Source organism: Leptinotarsa decemlineata, unplaced genomic scaffold, assembly GCF_025532065.1.
Source record: "Leptinotarsa decemlineata unplaced genomic scaffold, Ldec_3_MD MMD2_tig00000199_RagTag_RagTag, whole genome shotgun sequence".
Taxonomy (NCBI): Eukaryota; Metazoa; Arthropoda; class Insecta; order Coleoptera; family Chrysomelidae; genus Leptinotarsa; species Leptinotarsa decemlineata.
The window spans coordinates 397523-411637 of record NW_027412544.1 but is presented as its reverse complement, the minus strand read 5'-3'; the positions used below and the strand labels follow the sequence as shown (position 1 = coordinate 411637).

Genomic DNA, 14115 nt, shown 5'->3' with positions numbered 1-14115 from the left:
ATCCTAGAGGATTTCCCACTGGGATACAGATAGCGGATACCTGTAGCAGCGTCCCGGAAAGAACCGAAACAAACACAACCCCGACCCAAAAACCCGTACCGAGTCCCAACATCTGGACCATTGACCACCGCAACGAACCCGGACTACCACATGAATTAACTTGAAAACAATGAAGAAAACTGGACCACAAAAACAACACAACACAAACACCAACACAAAACACAACTCACTCACCCTGAAGAGGCATAAGCCTATAGCAGGATCCTACACAAACACACACACACAAAAATTGTAAATACCTCTAAAATTTGTAATAAACGATTTTCATTCATTCAACCCATTGTAAGTTTAATGTATAACTTTGAAAATTTCCATATAGAACGAAACTGCAGTAACGTTAGTTACAAATGAAATTGGTATGAAATATAGAAAGTTTAAATTATCTTTCCTTCATTATGATTTCCTACCACGTAGTAAGGGCTACATTCATCAATTTAATAAAAAAAGTAATTGAAAATCATATTTTGGTTTTTAAATAGGTAAATGAGCGAAAATAACACGATTTCTAACAGATTTTTCCAATAATAAAAGGCAAATTCTTCAAGGAAAGTCTATTATTTTTCATCAGTCTCAATGTCACTGTCTTTTATATTAATTTATAGCAAATAGACGCCAAGGAACATTCCATAGCTGTAACTCCCCGTTTATATTTCCCACAGCAACTATATTGTTCCTAAAAACGAAATAAGGTTGACATAAGTTATCTATTGTGCAAAATTTTAATACAAGTTCTAACCTCCTACAGTTCATTGCAATACTTGTTGAAGTAGTCTTTTTTATCTTTTCACTGGTAATATTCTCAATTGGTCTTCCTCTTTGCAAATGAAATATTTCGAAGAAACCGTTCATTCCACAACCAGCTACTAATTTTTCTTCATGTGGTATAAAAGTCAAATCATTCATGAGATGTCGCAAGAATATTACTTGAGCAGGTTCTTCCTATCAATAAAAATAAATTATAGTCTATTTCAAAAGAGTGTAGAGTAATAAAATCTCATTAAGTATTCAAAAGCGCTACAGGGTGATCCGTCAATAAATTCTGTCACTTCCCTAGTCCGCATTGCAAAATTATGTCGTTTCATAAAGAGCAGGTAGGTATCACCCTGTTTTAAGGGATTTGTCCATTGTTATCGACGGATAAATACTGAGCCAGAGGCGCGCTAGTGGGATAATTGCCAAAAGAATATGCATTCATAACAATTATATTAAAGGAAATAAAAATTTAATACAGCAGAACAGTGTTATTAAAAAAATATAAAATGTAACAATAAAATATATACGAACCGAAATCGGGAAATACTCACAAACACACACGAACGAACTTTACGTATTGAAACACTTGTGGGGACTTTAAATCAATTTATTCACAAAAACGACAAGAACTTTACTGGATACGTTATTACAATTTGACACTTGAACAATACTAAAACTGTGAACTTCCCTTAACGTTTAACAACACTCTATTTATACCCTAATTGAATGTTCTAGAGATTACTAGGTACAATTTTCGAGAACCTTCCGAGAAAATAATTATTCAGACTACCCTTAATTCTAAACCCTAACCTAAGCAAAAGTGTCACTGTCACTGATACACTGGTCTCTGTCCAGATTGCTTATACCGCTACAGTATATTTACAATTCAATTAAATTATTCTACATCAGTATAGTCTTCATCCGAAGAACTGTCATCATCCCCTGGTGTTATAATTATAGGGTCAACCACCTGATCGACCAAGTTGTCCAGTTCCCACATTTTATCTTCCTCTTTTAAAACATGCTGGATTGCTTTTTGCCAGTTTTCTGATGTGATTTCCATAATGGCTTGATCAAACAATACCTTGACATCTTTCATTTTAAATGTGGTATTGTGCCTTGCAACATATCCTTTAACTTGTGCCCATATAAGTTCTATAGGATTTAATTCGCAATGATATGGCGGTAGGCGCAGCACAGTTACTTTATACTTTTCTGCTACATCTTCTACGGCATATTTCATGAAGCGAGATTTATGTTGTTTTACTATGGCTAGTAGTTCCTTCTTTACTGAATTCGTCTCAAACTGAATACCTTTATTTGACAGCCAGTTAATAATTTCTTGCTTTCTCCAAGCTGAAGTTGGTACCTTCTCTAAGCGCCTTGAATGGTAGCTTGCATTATCCATAACCACGACCGAATCAGCTGAAAGAAATTTTAACATTTCCCCGAAGTAGTCTTCGAAGACATCCGAATTCATGTCCTCATGATAATCTCCCGTCCGGCACGACTCAAAGCTTAACAAACCTTCTTTTAAAAATCCGTCTTCGCTTCCAATGTGAGCAATTATAAGCCTCTTCCCTTTTCCCGAAGGCACTTTAATACCCGTCGAAAGGCCTTCTATGAAAGCTTGGCGAGAACTTGTTATATTTTTATCTTGCCACATTTTTTTGACTATATAACCTTCGTTTATCCACGTCTCATCAAGATAAAAAATTTTCTTTTGCTCTCTGCGGTACTGCTTTATAGTTGTCAAATATTTTCGTCTCCAGCAAACAATTTCATCACTTTCCAGTAATAGTGCCTTTCGATTGTGATTTTCCCAGGCAAAATTCATACTTTTTAAAGTTTTCCATAAAAGTTTTCTGGATATCAAAGGAATATCGTTATCTTGGCTTATCTCGATAAATATTTTTTCAAGAGTGGGTATTTCCTTTTTAAAATAAAACGAATGAACTTTTCTTCGAATGTCACATTTGGTGTCTTCATCTAAGATTTTTATTGGTCTTCCTGATTTTCTCTTGCATGGACTTACCTGGCCTGATATCTTTCTTTCTCGCAATAATTTAAAAATCGTGGACTGTCCAATTCCAGTCATTCGGGCACATCGCTCAACACTTTCTTGCACAGACAAACTAGGGTGATCGTGTTTTATGCAATCATATACATTTAAAATTATAACTTTTTCGCAAACAGATAGCGGAGAATTTTTTACACTTTTTTTCTTTGGAGTAAATGTCCCCATTTTATAACTTTTTCACTATTTCTATATCACAATATCACTGTACGTTTAATTGGTGTAGTAACAATTACTATTATAACTCGAATGTTTAAGACACCATTACAATATATTTAAACCCTTTTTCTTAATTACCTGGGTTTAATAGGTATTGCATGATTGGTGGGCAGGGTCAAAAAGGGATTATTATAATGACATGGCACCTCGGAACTAAGTGTTAACCCTTTTTTGAGAAATCATGCTCAAGTATATGAACCCAAATTGCATATTAAATAAGTTTACAAGAACCACTAAAATTAATCTTAATCTTTTTTTAAGAAATTTTACTTACCTAAATACATGTAGGTACTTAGTTTTAGACCAAATTACTTCCCAAAAATGGCCTTTTATTATTATCTATGTCTGTAATTTTTAATTTACTTTAATTATTAAGTTTAATAATCCTAAGATTTGCCTACGCCCATGGACGACAACGAAATTCAGGCAAATTTTATGACGCTTCATGATTTATTACTCTAAACTCTTTTGAAATAGACTATAACTTTTCTGATATAAAAATATTGGTGTAATAGATGAAGGTCGAACTACTGAATTAGGTAAATACATATTTCTTTGACTATCATCAATTATATGACCGTTTCTTGTTAGATAAATAACTCTCTACTTCAGAGGCCAATCATAGATGAGCAAATTTATAAATTCACAATAGTGTTTCATTCACTTTGAGAATTAACCTAATTCAAAATAATTTCTCAAACATCAAACTTAATCATCAATATATAGTTTATGAATTTAATTAGTTCGAACTTCCCTTGTCTAATATTATATAAAATGATTTGAAATCCCTAAAAGAACCAATACAAATTAAAAATTAAAGAGAATAGCTAAAAATAACAATTATATTGAGCAAAAAAATCCTGAAGTGAAATAAAATCCAAGTAAAAAAATAGAACAATCAAACAAAAAATTAAAAAACCAAAAAATTAAGAGATTCCAAGCTAAGTTACTTCACGACGTTTCGATTGTTAGTATCCACAATCGTCTTCGGGTGATGACTGGACTGATTCCTCCGAGAGATGACTATTTAGGGGTTATTCGAATACTTTCACTTATCTCCTCTTTCTGTTTCACCGGTTTTGCGGGAGCTGACCGTTTAGCGGGAGTTGACCATTTTTCGCTTGATTATGGGTTTTTAGGAAGGTCTCGAGAAGGAACTAGATATCATCAAAAATAATCTTCAACGGAATGGCTACTCCAAAGCGATGGTGGAACAGACTTTGGCGAAAAGACAGCAAGAGCCTCGCAAGGGATTGAAGCCGTCACAAACAGTGCTTGCACTTCCCTAGATCAGAGGATTATCGGAAAGGATAAGAAAAATTGGGTCCAAGTACAACATAAGAATCTGCTTCAGATCCGGAAACACTATCCGAAGCAACCTCACAAAAACCAGGCCACCAAACGCGGACTGCGATTCCAAGAATTGCATTCACCGGATACCCTGTGAGTGCGGAAAATCCTATATCGGTGAAACTAAATGGCCATTGAAAGTTCGCATTGTCGAACACAAGAAACACACAGCGAGGGGAAACCAGCAAATCAGGAATAGCAAAGCATGTTTGGACCAATAAAAGTAACATCGAGTGGTCCCAAGCTGAGATCATACACAGGGAGGAACATTGGTTTAGAAGGAAATTCAATGTATTCAGCCAAGCTAGCGTAGAGATACGCAACATATGGAAACCCATAATCAAGCGGGAAATGGTCAACTCCCGCCAAACGGTCATCTCTCGCCAAACGGTCATCTCCCGCAAAACTGTTGAAGCGGAGAGAGGAAATGAGATAAGTGAAAGTACTCGAATTACACATAAATAGTCATCTCTCGGAGGAACCAGTCCAGTCATCACCCGAAGACGATTGTGGATACTAACAATCGAAACGTCGTGAAGTAGCTTGGAATCTCTTAATTTTTTGTTTTTTTTTTTATTTTTTGTTTGATTTTTCTATTTTTTTTTACTTGTATTTCATTTCACTGTAATTTCACTTCAGGATTTTTTGCTCAATATAATTGTTATTTTCACGTTTTCTTTTTAATTTTTAATTTGCATTGGTTCTTTTAGATAATTCAAATCATTTTATATAATATTAGTCAATGAAATTCGAAACAAATGAAATTCATCATGAAACATTGTCAATCACCTTCAATGGAAATTTTTAATGTGCCAAAAAAAATATTTTGTGAAAGTTCGTGACTCAATAATAAAATTAGAATAATTCAAAACTTGTATACTTTTATATCGCATTTATTTTCATTAACGATTATAGTGTAGTTTTAAGAACTCGGGATTGAACTTCGCGGTTTCAAAACCTACTGACAACAGAACTTTCTTGAATTTTTTCAACCACCCAATTTTCAAACCATCTGAAATTCAATAAAATAACAAAAATAGGAAGTTTTCCCAAATTATTTTTGAGTTAAGTACTATTTAATTTGCGAGAAATAATGGACATTACTCGCTCGAATGATTTACAACAAACTTTATTCTCACGAGTATTGACCACATTTCTTTCTATTTCACCGTCTTTTATTGTAAAGAGATTTTAAAAATGTTCTGAAAGAATTTGACCTTTTACCTGTCCAATTAGGTAAACTCTGATTTCAGCATCTGTTCCACAACTCATAAACATTTCGCTACGATTGGAGAAAAACTAACGGAAGTCACTTCGCCCTCATGTGGTAGGTAATATTTGAAAACAGGATCTAATAGAGGTTCCTCTTTCGTGCTCCCTAAGAAATAAGTACAATATCTCAGTAATTTTTTTTTTGTTAAATATAAAACAGGAACAATATGGTTCTTTATCTATTCTTCTTCTATAACATTTGTTAACTGCTAATGCCAACATCCTTCTTGCTCTTCAAAGATCAAAATCCAGACATATTTTTTAAATTCGGGTTTTAAGGCCGTCGATATTTGGAATTTCTTCCTGACGTTTCGCTGGCGTGAGTGGCTAAATTCCTCAGATATTTATACATCCTGAGTTAATCTCCGGATATTACGGTTGCGTAACGCGTATTTATATTGACACGGGTAGTTTGGTGTGCTAATACCTGTACCTTGATTATGTAAATGTATTAGCATATCAAACTACCTGAGTCAACATAAATACGATTTACGCAACCGTAATATCCAGTCATCGAATATTAACTCAGGAGATATAAACCTCTGAGGAAGCTAGCCACTTGCGTCGGCGAAACGTCAGGAAGAAATTCCAAAAATCGACGGCCGTCAAACCTCGGCCGCGAAAACCTCAACCGTAAAACCTGTTATAGTTACCTTTAACCTCCGTTGTCCCCAGTACAGAACACTGAACTATGTGTCCACCTTCCAGTGCAACAATAAACATATCCTGAACATGTTTAGAAAAGTCAAAACAAGTGACACCCCGCAACGATTTTGATGAAACATTTTCTGGGGATTCGTTTTTTCTATGTATCGAATTCAATACCGGAGTTTTTACTCTGTACCTAAAAAAACATAACGATACCGTTATTTCCTTGAATGAGGTTGACTATGTTTCTAGCTGAAAGTTATAGATTCAAATTTCCACTGTCTGAAAAAGTGTTAACAGATTTGAAATCTATGAGAAGAATAATAATGAATGAAATATTGAATATACTAAGAATATCAGAACCAAAATATTCAGATGAATTATTTAAAACAATATATATAAAAAATAGAACGAAGTAAATAATGAGTATGAAATTCAAAAACATAAAAACGCTAATTTGTAAAAAAAAACAATTATTTTACCAGAAATGAATGGGTTAAACAAACCCACGTAACACATATTTTAATTCGAATATGATATGTAAGTTAATGAACAAATAATGAATATGATAATATATTTTTTGAAGAATAGCAGAAGATATTCTCACAAAAATAAACTAGAATTGAAAAAATAAACAAAAATTATAATACTCTTAATGTAACGACCATATCCGATAAGGATTAAATGGTGGCCAGGTTTTATAGTTTGATTGGAAGTTCTATTCAATGAAATGGTTTGAACATTTCATCAGTTCGGACTTCCATTGTCTAATATAATATAAATTGATTTGAAATCCCTGAAAAAAAATATTAAAAAGATTTACCGAAAATAACAATTTTACTAAACAAAAACTGAAATTACAAAGCAATAACATACAAGCAACAACCAAAAAAATAAAAAATGAAATATTTATAAAATCTGAAAATTAAAAAAAATTAAAAATATTATTAACAAAAAATGAAAAATAAAAATTAACAGATTCCAAACAAAGTCAAGTCACGACGTTTCGATTGTTGGTATCCACAATTGTCTTCGGGTGATAACTGGACTTATTTGTCCGAAATCTGACTATTTATAGGTCATTTGAGTGCTTTCACCTATCCCCTCTTCCCTCTCACCGCTTCATTGGTTTTAGCGGGAGATGACCGTTTGGCGGAAGTTGGTCGTTTTTCGCTTGATTAGAGGTTTCCATATGTTACGTATCTCTACGCATTCAGTCAAGCTAGCGGAGAGAAGGAAGAGGGGATAGGTGAAAGCACTCGAATGACCTATAAATATTCAGATCTCGGAGGAAGTCCAGTTATCACCCGAAGACGATTGTGGATACTAACAATCGGAACGTCGTGACGTAACTTGATTTGGAATCTTTCAATTTTTATTTTTCATTTTTTGTTAATATTTTTCAATTTTTTTAATTTTCAGCTTTTATTAATATTTCATTTCTTATTTTTTTGGTTGTTGCTTGTATGTTATTGTTTTGTAATTTCAGTTTTTTGTTTAATAAAATTGTTATTTTCGGTTAATCTATTTAATAATTTTTTTCAGGGATTTCAAATAAATTTATATTATATATTAGACAATAGAAGTCCGGACTGATTAAATACACCACGAAATATTGTCAACAACCTTCAAACAAACGGTTCAAACATATCAGATATCTGAATTTTTTTATGACGAGTTTCATGATTGCTAACAATGAGATATAATACACAGCCACCACTTTATTTTTATCAAATATTGTCACCACTGAAAATGAAAAATTTCTAACGACCACATCAGAAAAAATTCCTGACACATTTTAAATATAGATCGGATGGTAGATGCTGGACCCACCCGGTGAGATACCATCGCAACGGTTTGGGCAGCGTGAAGTTGCTTTCGGGCTAACGTTTCGTTGCTGTGTCGCTGTTTTCGATTTCAAGGGTGGGAATATAAGGAAAAATGCATGATTACGCTCCTAGGGAGGTAAAATAGCTCCTCAATCGGATCTCCTCAGGGGCATCATCCTACAGAAGTTATTCGAAAACCACTATTTTTGACAGTCAGCAGGATCTTCCTAACATCAGTCCACAGAGGCCGTCTAGCAACTTCAAAATCGATTTCTGCAACATCAGATGACTCAACCCAAATATAAACACAGTGCACCAACATCTGCAATCAAATAGTCCTCATATTCTTGCACTCACAAAAGTCAGTGCTTCAACAAACCCCGTCAATTTTCTATATCCCGGTTATGATTTCCACTCCCGATTCAGACGGAACTTTGGAATATCTCTTTTTATCACAAGCGATCTATCCTGTCAACGAGAAGAAATGTTGGAACCCCGACATTTTGATGTTATGTGGTTCAAAATAATATCACAGATCACCCAATTCATATGCTGCATTTATCGACCATACCTAGCGATAGACAATATAGGACACTACCTATTCTCTTTACTTGCAAACACCATTGACTTTCTGCAAATCAATGGATGGAGAATATGCTAGTCTTCTGGATATATACCAAACAACCAATCCAGAAATTTACAGTCACCATAAGGTCTCCATTGGGATTTTCTGACCACAAACTCATTTCAGTGTTGAGTGTCCATTTCCGAAATTTTCCCTAGCTGGATGTTTTTTCATCTCTAAAGATTCATCAACTTATGCTTCTGAAGTCACGAAAGTTATTCTATCATCCATGAATGCATATATTCAGTTTTCAATGAAATGACAGCAAGCTGTCACCTTCAGAAATCTCGCCTATCGGCAGTGGCGCAAAAATCCCACTGCCGAAAACCGTACCAGGTTTGTTAATGCTCGCAACAGCTGCAACAATAATGAATGAATGACAGCAAAAAAACGTCACAATCAAAGAATTAGGCATAAACTAGACCCAGAAATTTATAAAATCTATAATTCCATCCCTAACTCAAGCCGATGGTTCAATTGCAACAACAACTTTCACTGGTTAGGTGAGATATTTACTCTTGAATTGGATGGATTGAACTATGTTTTATGGCTATAACCGATAGTCATTTTCCCTCCATTTCTTTTCCAGGATCAAAAATAGACCACCGTAGGACAACCAGAAACTAAATGAAAATAACTTGCACTGTTTCTGTTCTTGAGTCGTTCCATTAGCCTACCATTCTGAATGTTTCATTATAAAATTAAGTCGTAATTTTTCTCGCTCGTTCTGCTTCCGAGAGAAAAAAAAATTGGGTTTCCAGTTTAAAACTGATATCGACCTTCACGGTTATGATCAAAGTCAAATCTAAAGTCATCGTCGAATAATCATCTTGTATATTCTTGTATATATCTCGTGCGATAAACTTCAACTATCTCGTGATAAAAAAAACTTCCTATTTAAAAACACTGACTTCGATTTTCAAATGATTTGTGAGTTCATAGTTAAGGTCAAAACAAAAGTTTTTTCAGATTTTCAATTGAACGGTACACTTTTAGGTCAACTGCCTGTACATAATTTCTTTAGAATTTTCGTTTCATTCAACTATTTCTTTGTGAAATGTTACAACCTGAACGATTATGGCTTGCCTCTCTAGTTTTGATCCCAGGTAGGCCTTTGCCTGATCCGTGTTAGAAATTGCCCATTAAAAGGTGGGACCTCGTTAACTCTTTGCTCGCACAATTCTCCTTCAAAGAGTTGCGATTCCTAGAGGGACGGCAGCTAGACAACTGTGAAACCCATTGTAATCCTTTTTTTTAATATATAAAATATATCTATTTTTCATTCTATGAATATATTTTGAATTTTCAGATAAAAAATAATGATATGGCTCAAATATGCTGACAAAGTTAGCATCACGTGATGATGACTAAGACTGTCTGACTGTCTTTATTCATCTCCATGCACTAGCAAAACACTCATCGAGAGTTTTTTGTTCTCGTGTGGAAAAAGGATTTTCGAAAGATACCCTTGTACATTATAATATTTCTGTTGTAAACGAACAACGGTGTAGTTTTGAACAAATAAATGAATATGTGCACAAAGTAGTGCTTCAAGGTGAAGAAAATTAATCTTTAAGATAGATTCGAAGAAGTACCTACCTACCTAACTTTTAACAGTAAATTTGGACTGGTTATATTAAAGTTCCATAACTTCAACAGTCCATCAGTACTCGAAGTGGCTATCAGCAAATTTTTAGCAAAGTCTACATCATTCACCCATGATAATTGTGTGATTACTTCATCATGTGCATTTGAGACACTTATGATTTCTTCCCCATCTTCATTTTGAACATTCCAAATAACCACACCCCCTGAAATTCAATTTTGATATCACAAATTATAATATCCTGGTGATGATATTACCTGAAAATGTAGATGCTGCAAGAATGGCAGGATGCATTGGATGGAATTTCAAGCTCATTACACAACTTTCAGTATTCAAGGTTTTTCTGGGACAATCAGGAATTTTTTCTTCTCTGTGAAAAAAACTATTTTCATTTCAATCTTGAAAAATGAACAATTTACCTAGTCAATGTATATAGCGTTACAAAGCCAGTGTGGTAACACCATGTACTGTGCTGAAAATTACAAGCAACTGCTATAGTTTTGCCAGTTTGATTCCAACTGATAGTTGAAACTCTTTTTGGCATGGCCTAAAAAAACAAATATTACAGATGTGAAGTACTGAAAAAAACAACAAATACCTTATCCCCACTCTCAGTTTTACCGCTAACATTGATTATTTGCAGAAGTTTACAATCTGCTTTGTTTGATTCTCCTTGTAACCTATAACCTCTGAAAGCATGGGAGTTGTTAGCTTCGTCCAATTCCTTTTTGACTCTAGGATACACCCCAGACAGCCAAGTAGCTAATTTTTGCATGTCGGTTTCTGAAGTTACTTCAGTCGAATTATCTTCTTCAGTTTGAACCTTTCAATTAATGTCAAAATAGAAAGAAATTCCAAATATGTCATATTTCTCACCTCCATACTGGTTTTTATCAAAGTATTGGTACCTTTATCTGAAAATTCATTCTCTGTTGTTTGCGAACTGCTTTCGGATATTACTCTGCAAAGAGAATAATGAACAGAAAAGAAAAAACAATTTTGGAAATATACTTCTTCACTTTCCATCTAGATTCAAACCCAACACATTCGTTATGCTTTGTTCCAAACATTTTCAACCAGAAATGTTTGGTCAAATGAAGTATTTCAAATTTGAAGGGTTTGAATACAAACAAAAGAAATCAATTTATTTTCAATACTGCCAATGGCAGAATTTCAAATGACCCAAACAATAACACTAAACAATAGCTTTTTGTTTTTCCTAGCATAAGTGTAAATTTGAAGAGATTGTTTAAATGTATATATTATCTATTTGAAAACGTTCTGTATAAATATGTAACACTTGAAACCGAACAAAAAGCCATACCAATGGTTTACCCATGAAATTTTTTCATACTGTTTCTGCAAATATCTGAAATTGATAAGGAGACAAGAGAAAGAGTATTTTCAGAACTGTTATTTCTCAACTAGCAAGTAGCTAGTTGAGAAATAGTGTATTTCCACTGATTCCACTGATAATTTAGTTGCTGGAATCAAAGTGGTTGCTGAAAATTGCTGCCAATTTCATATTGGTATTGTAGGTAGGGAGGTAGGTATTTAAGTACATATATAAAATGTAGATATTTATTTATCTTCTTCACTTATAAATATATTAAAACCTCGTAATTATCTAAGTTCCCTTAGAATACCTCTTCCAAAATTTTTTCACATCATCATGTGCCGATTTATTTATAACTAGAGTTCTTTTTTCCTTGTTATACCATATAAGACATCCATTTGATTTTGTATACTCCTTTAAAACATTGAAGTCAGCTTGAGAAAGAAATTGACTATACAAAACACCTTCACTATAAGTTAACCTATTTCGTTCCAGTTCCCAAAGCTTAATCTGATCTACGACAGTTGGAGGTAGAGGTTGTTTCACCTCTGCTTCTAACATTTGGGGATGTGCGTGTTGTTTGAGAAATCCTATTATTTGGTCCGCTGTAATACCTCCTCGGAGTGCCTGCCTAACCGAGTCACGAGTTATAACACCCACAACTAGATTTGGAAATCTATACATGAGTTCAGTGAAAAGACCAACAAGTGCAACCTGCAAATTCGAGTCTGTGTAGGCATACACTCTATAATTCGTTTCGACTACAATGTAACCTTTAGGAGCATCTTCTTCTATATCTGGTGCTGCTTTACTTTGGCTGCTCGTTATATTCAATGCTAGTCTTGTTGGGTAAAAACGCCCAGCTTTACGTTTTCTTTGGTATACTAAACCAAATTCCCTAAGGTGTTGTAAAAATACTGACAATCCTGGACTCATTCCTTCAGTACTATAATCTTTCCCAAGAGTACTAAAACTAAGTTGAAATAGGAATGTGAGACATTCCACCAGATCTAAACCTCGTTCTTCCAAAGTATCCAAGTATTGAAGTAAAAAATGCCACACTTGAGCTTGTCTATCTAACAGCAAAAACTGAAAGCCTTGTCGTGTTATTACAAGACTGCTATCATCTGCATCACGTTTCATTAATCCAGCATGGAGCAATATTCGTACAGCATCTGCAGAAATACCTTCTTGTTGCTGAGATCCGACCATATAGTGTAACACACACTCCCAACGTTCTTGAGAATAAGCGTCTAGAAAAGTTACATCTCTAGCTTTGCTATCAACTTCTAATGCTGATGACATACTCCATGCCTTTCCACCTCCTAGAAGAGCCACCTTCAATTGCCTTTTGAATGTTGGGGACAGAATCCATCCAAGAAGTCCACCAGGTATGGCCGCCTCTTGCCAAACTGACAACTCCGTTAATACTTTGCTGACATAAACGTGTTCTTTAGAGAAGGCTTGGGAACCCCATGAGGCCACAACAGCCTGTGGAACTGGCTGTTCCACAAAAAGTATTCGGATGACATATTGCCTTGCTAACTCTGGCAGTTCTCTATATACCGCTAAACATATCGTAGGATGGTTATACAGTTTCTCGAGCACATTTGGGGGCGAGATTTAAGATAATCATAGAGATTTTTACATTCCAAATTGTTTTGTTTCATTAAGGCGGTCTTTTGACTTGATGGTCCTACGCCATTATCTGCCATTTAAATAAATTTAATAAAACTGCATATTTCAAATCTTCATTCAACGAAACAATTTCCGTTAATTTTCTGATCAATGTTTTTCAATGTAGTTGATGTTGAGATTCAAAACCTTTCTTTTTGATTTCTGTTCAATTGACTAGTGACACCAGTGACAGCAGACCATACGTGCGAGGTGGGAAGGTGGTTTTGTTGAGAATGTTCCAAAAATAACCACTTTTTGACTTACACTAACCGGAGTTTCTGGCAGTGCCTATCTAAAGGTTATGTCGCTGGTATCTAAAAAATATATTGAAACATAAGGTTTGGTCAATTGTCGAGTGTGTTATTGATAAGTCAATAGCTCAATTATTTTCAACGGGGAAAATTGAAATCATACATTGTGACCATACATTTTTCAATTATTGAATCTTGTGGTATTTGAAATGAATAGTGAAATTCACAAGAGTTACTTTTGTGTTCTGATGAGTCGACGGAGAAAAATGAAAATCACAGAGAGCCCCTAACATTACGCCCCTAAAAATTCGTTGGTTAGTATTCAAGTATTTGGTTTACCAGTTTTCAGGAAACTGTCTTCCATGTAATCGGTTTTTCAGTAGTACCACAATAGTGGTGATTTCAGAACCAC

At 34.5% G+C, this 14115-nt stretch overlaps 2 protein-coding genes across 2 annotated transcripts; both read right to left on the bottom strand.

The window, feature by feature from the left end:
- Nucleotides 1-596: 596 nt before the first annotated feature.
- Nucleotides 597-11879, bottom strand: LOC111509764 (cytoplasmic dynein 2 intermediate chain 2). The gene is given in 11 exon segments (XM_023165583.2): nt 597-733; nt 797-999; nt 5684-5748; nt 5751-5837; nt 6385-6575; nt 10437-10644; nt 10697-10809; nt 10859-10986; nt 11038-11262; nt 11316-11400; nt 11451-11879. Coding segments are annotated over 11 exon segments (1446 nt in total). The 5' UTR covers nt 11510-11879; the 3' UTR covers nt 597-651.
- Nucleotides 11880-12006: 127 nt separating this feature from the next.
- mrn (general transcription factor IIH subunit 4 marionette) lies at nt 12007-13684 on the bottom strand. Its single transcript, XM_023165594.2, is given in 2 exon segments — nt 12007-13391; nt 13394-13684. Coding segments are annotated over 2 exon segments (1422 nt in total). The 5' UTR covers nt 13491-13684; the 3' UTR covers nt 12007-12066.
- Between the last annotated feature and the right edge of the window lie 431 nt (nt 13685-14115).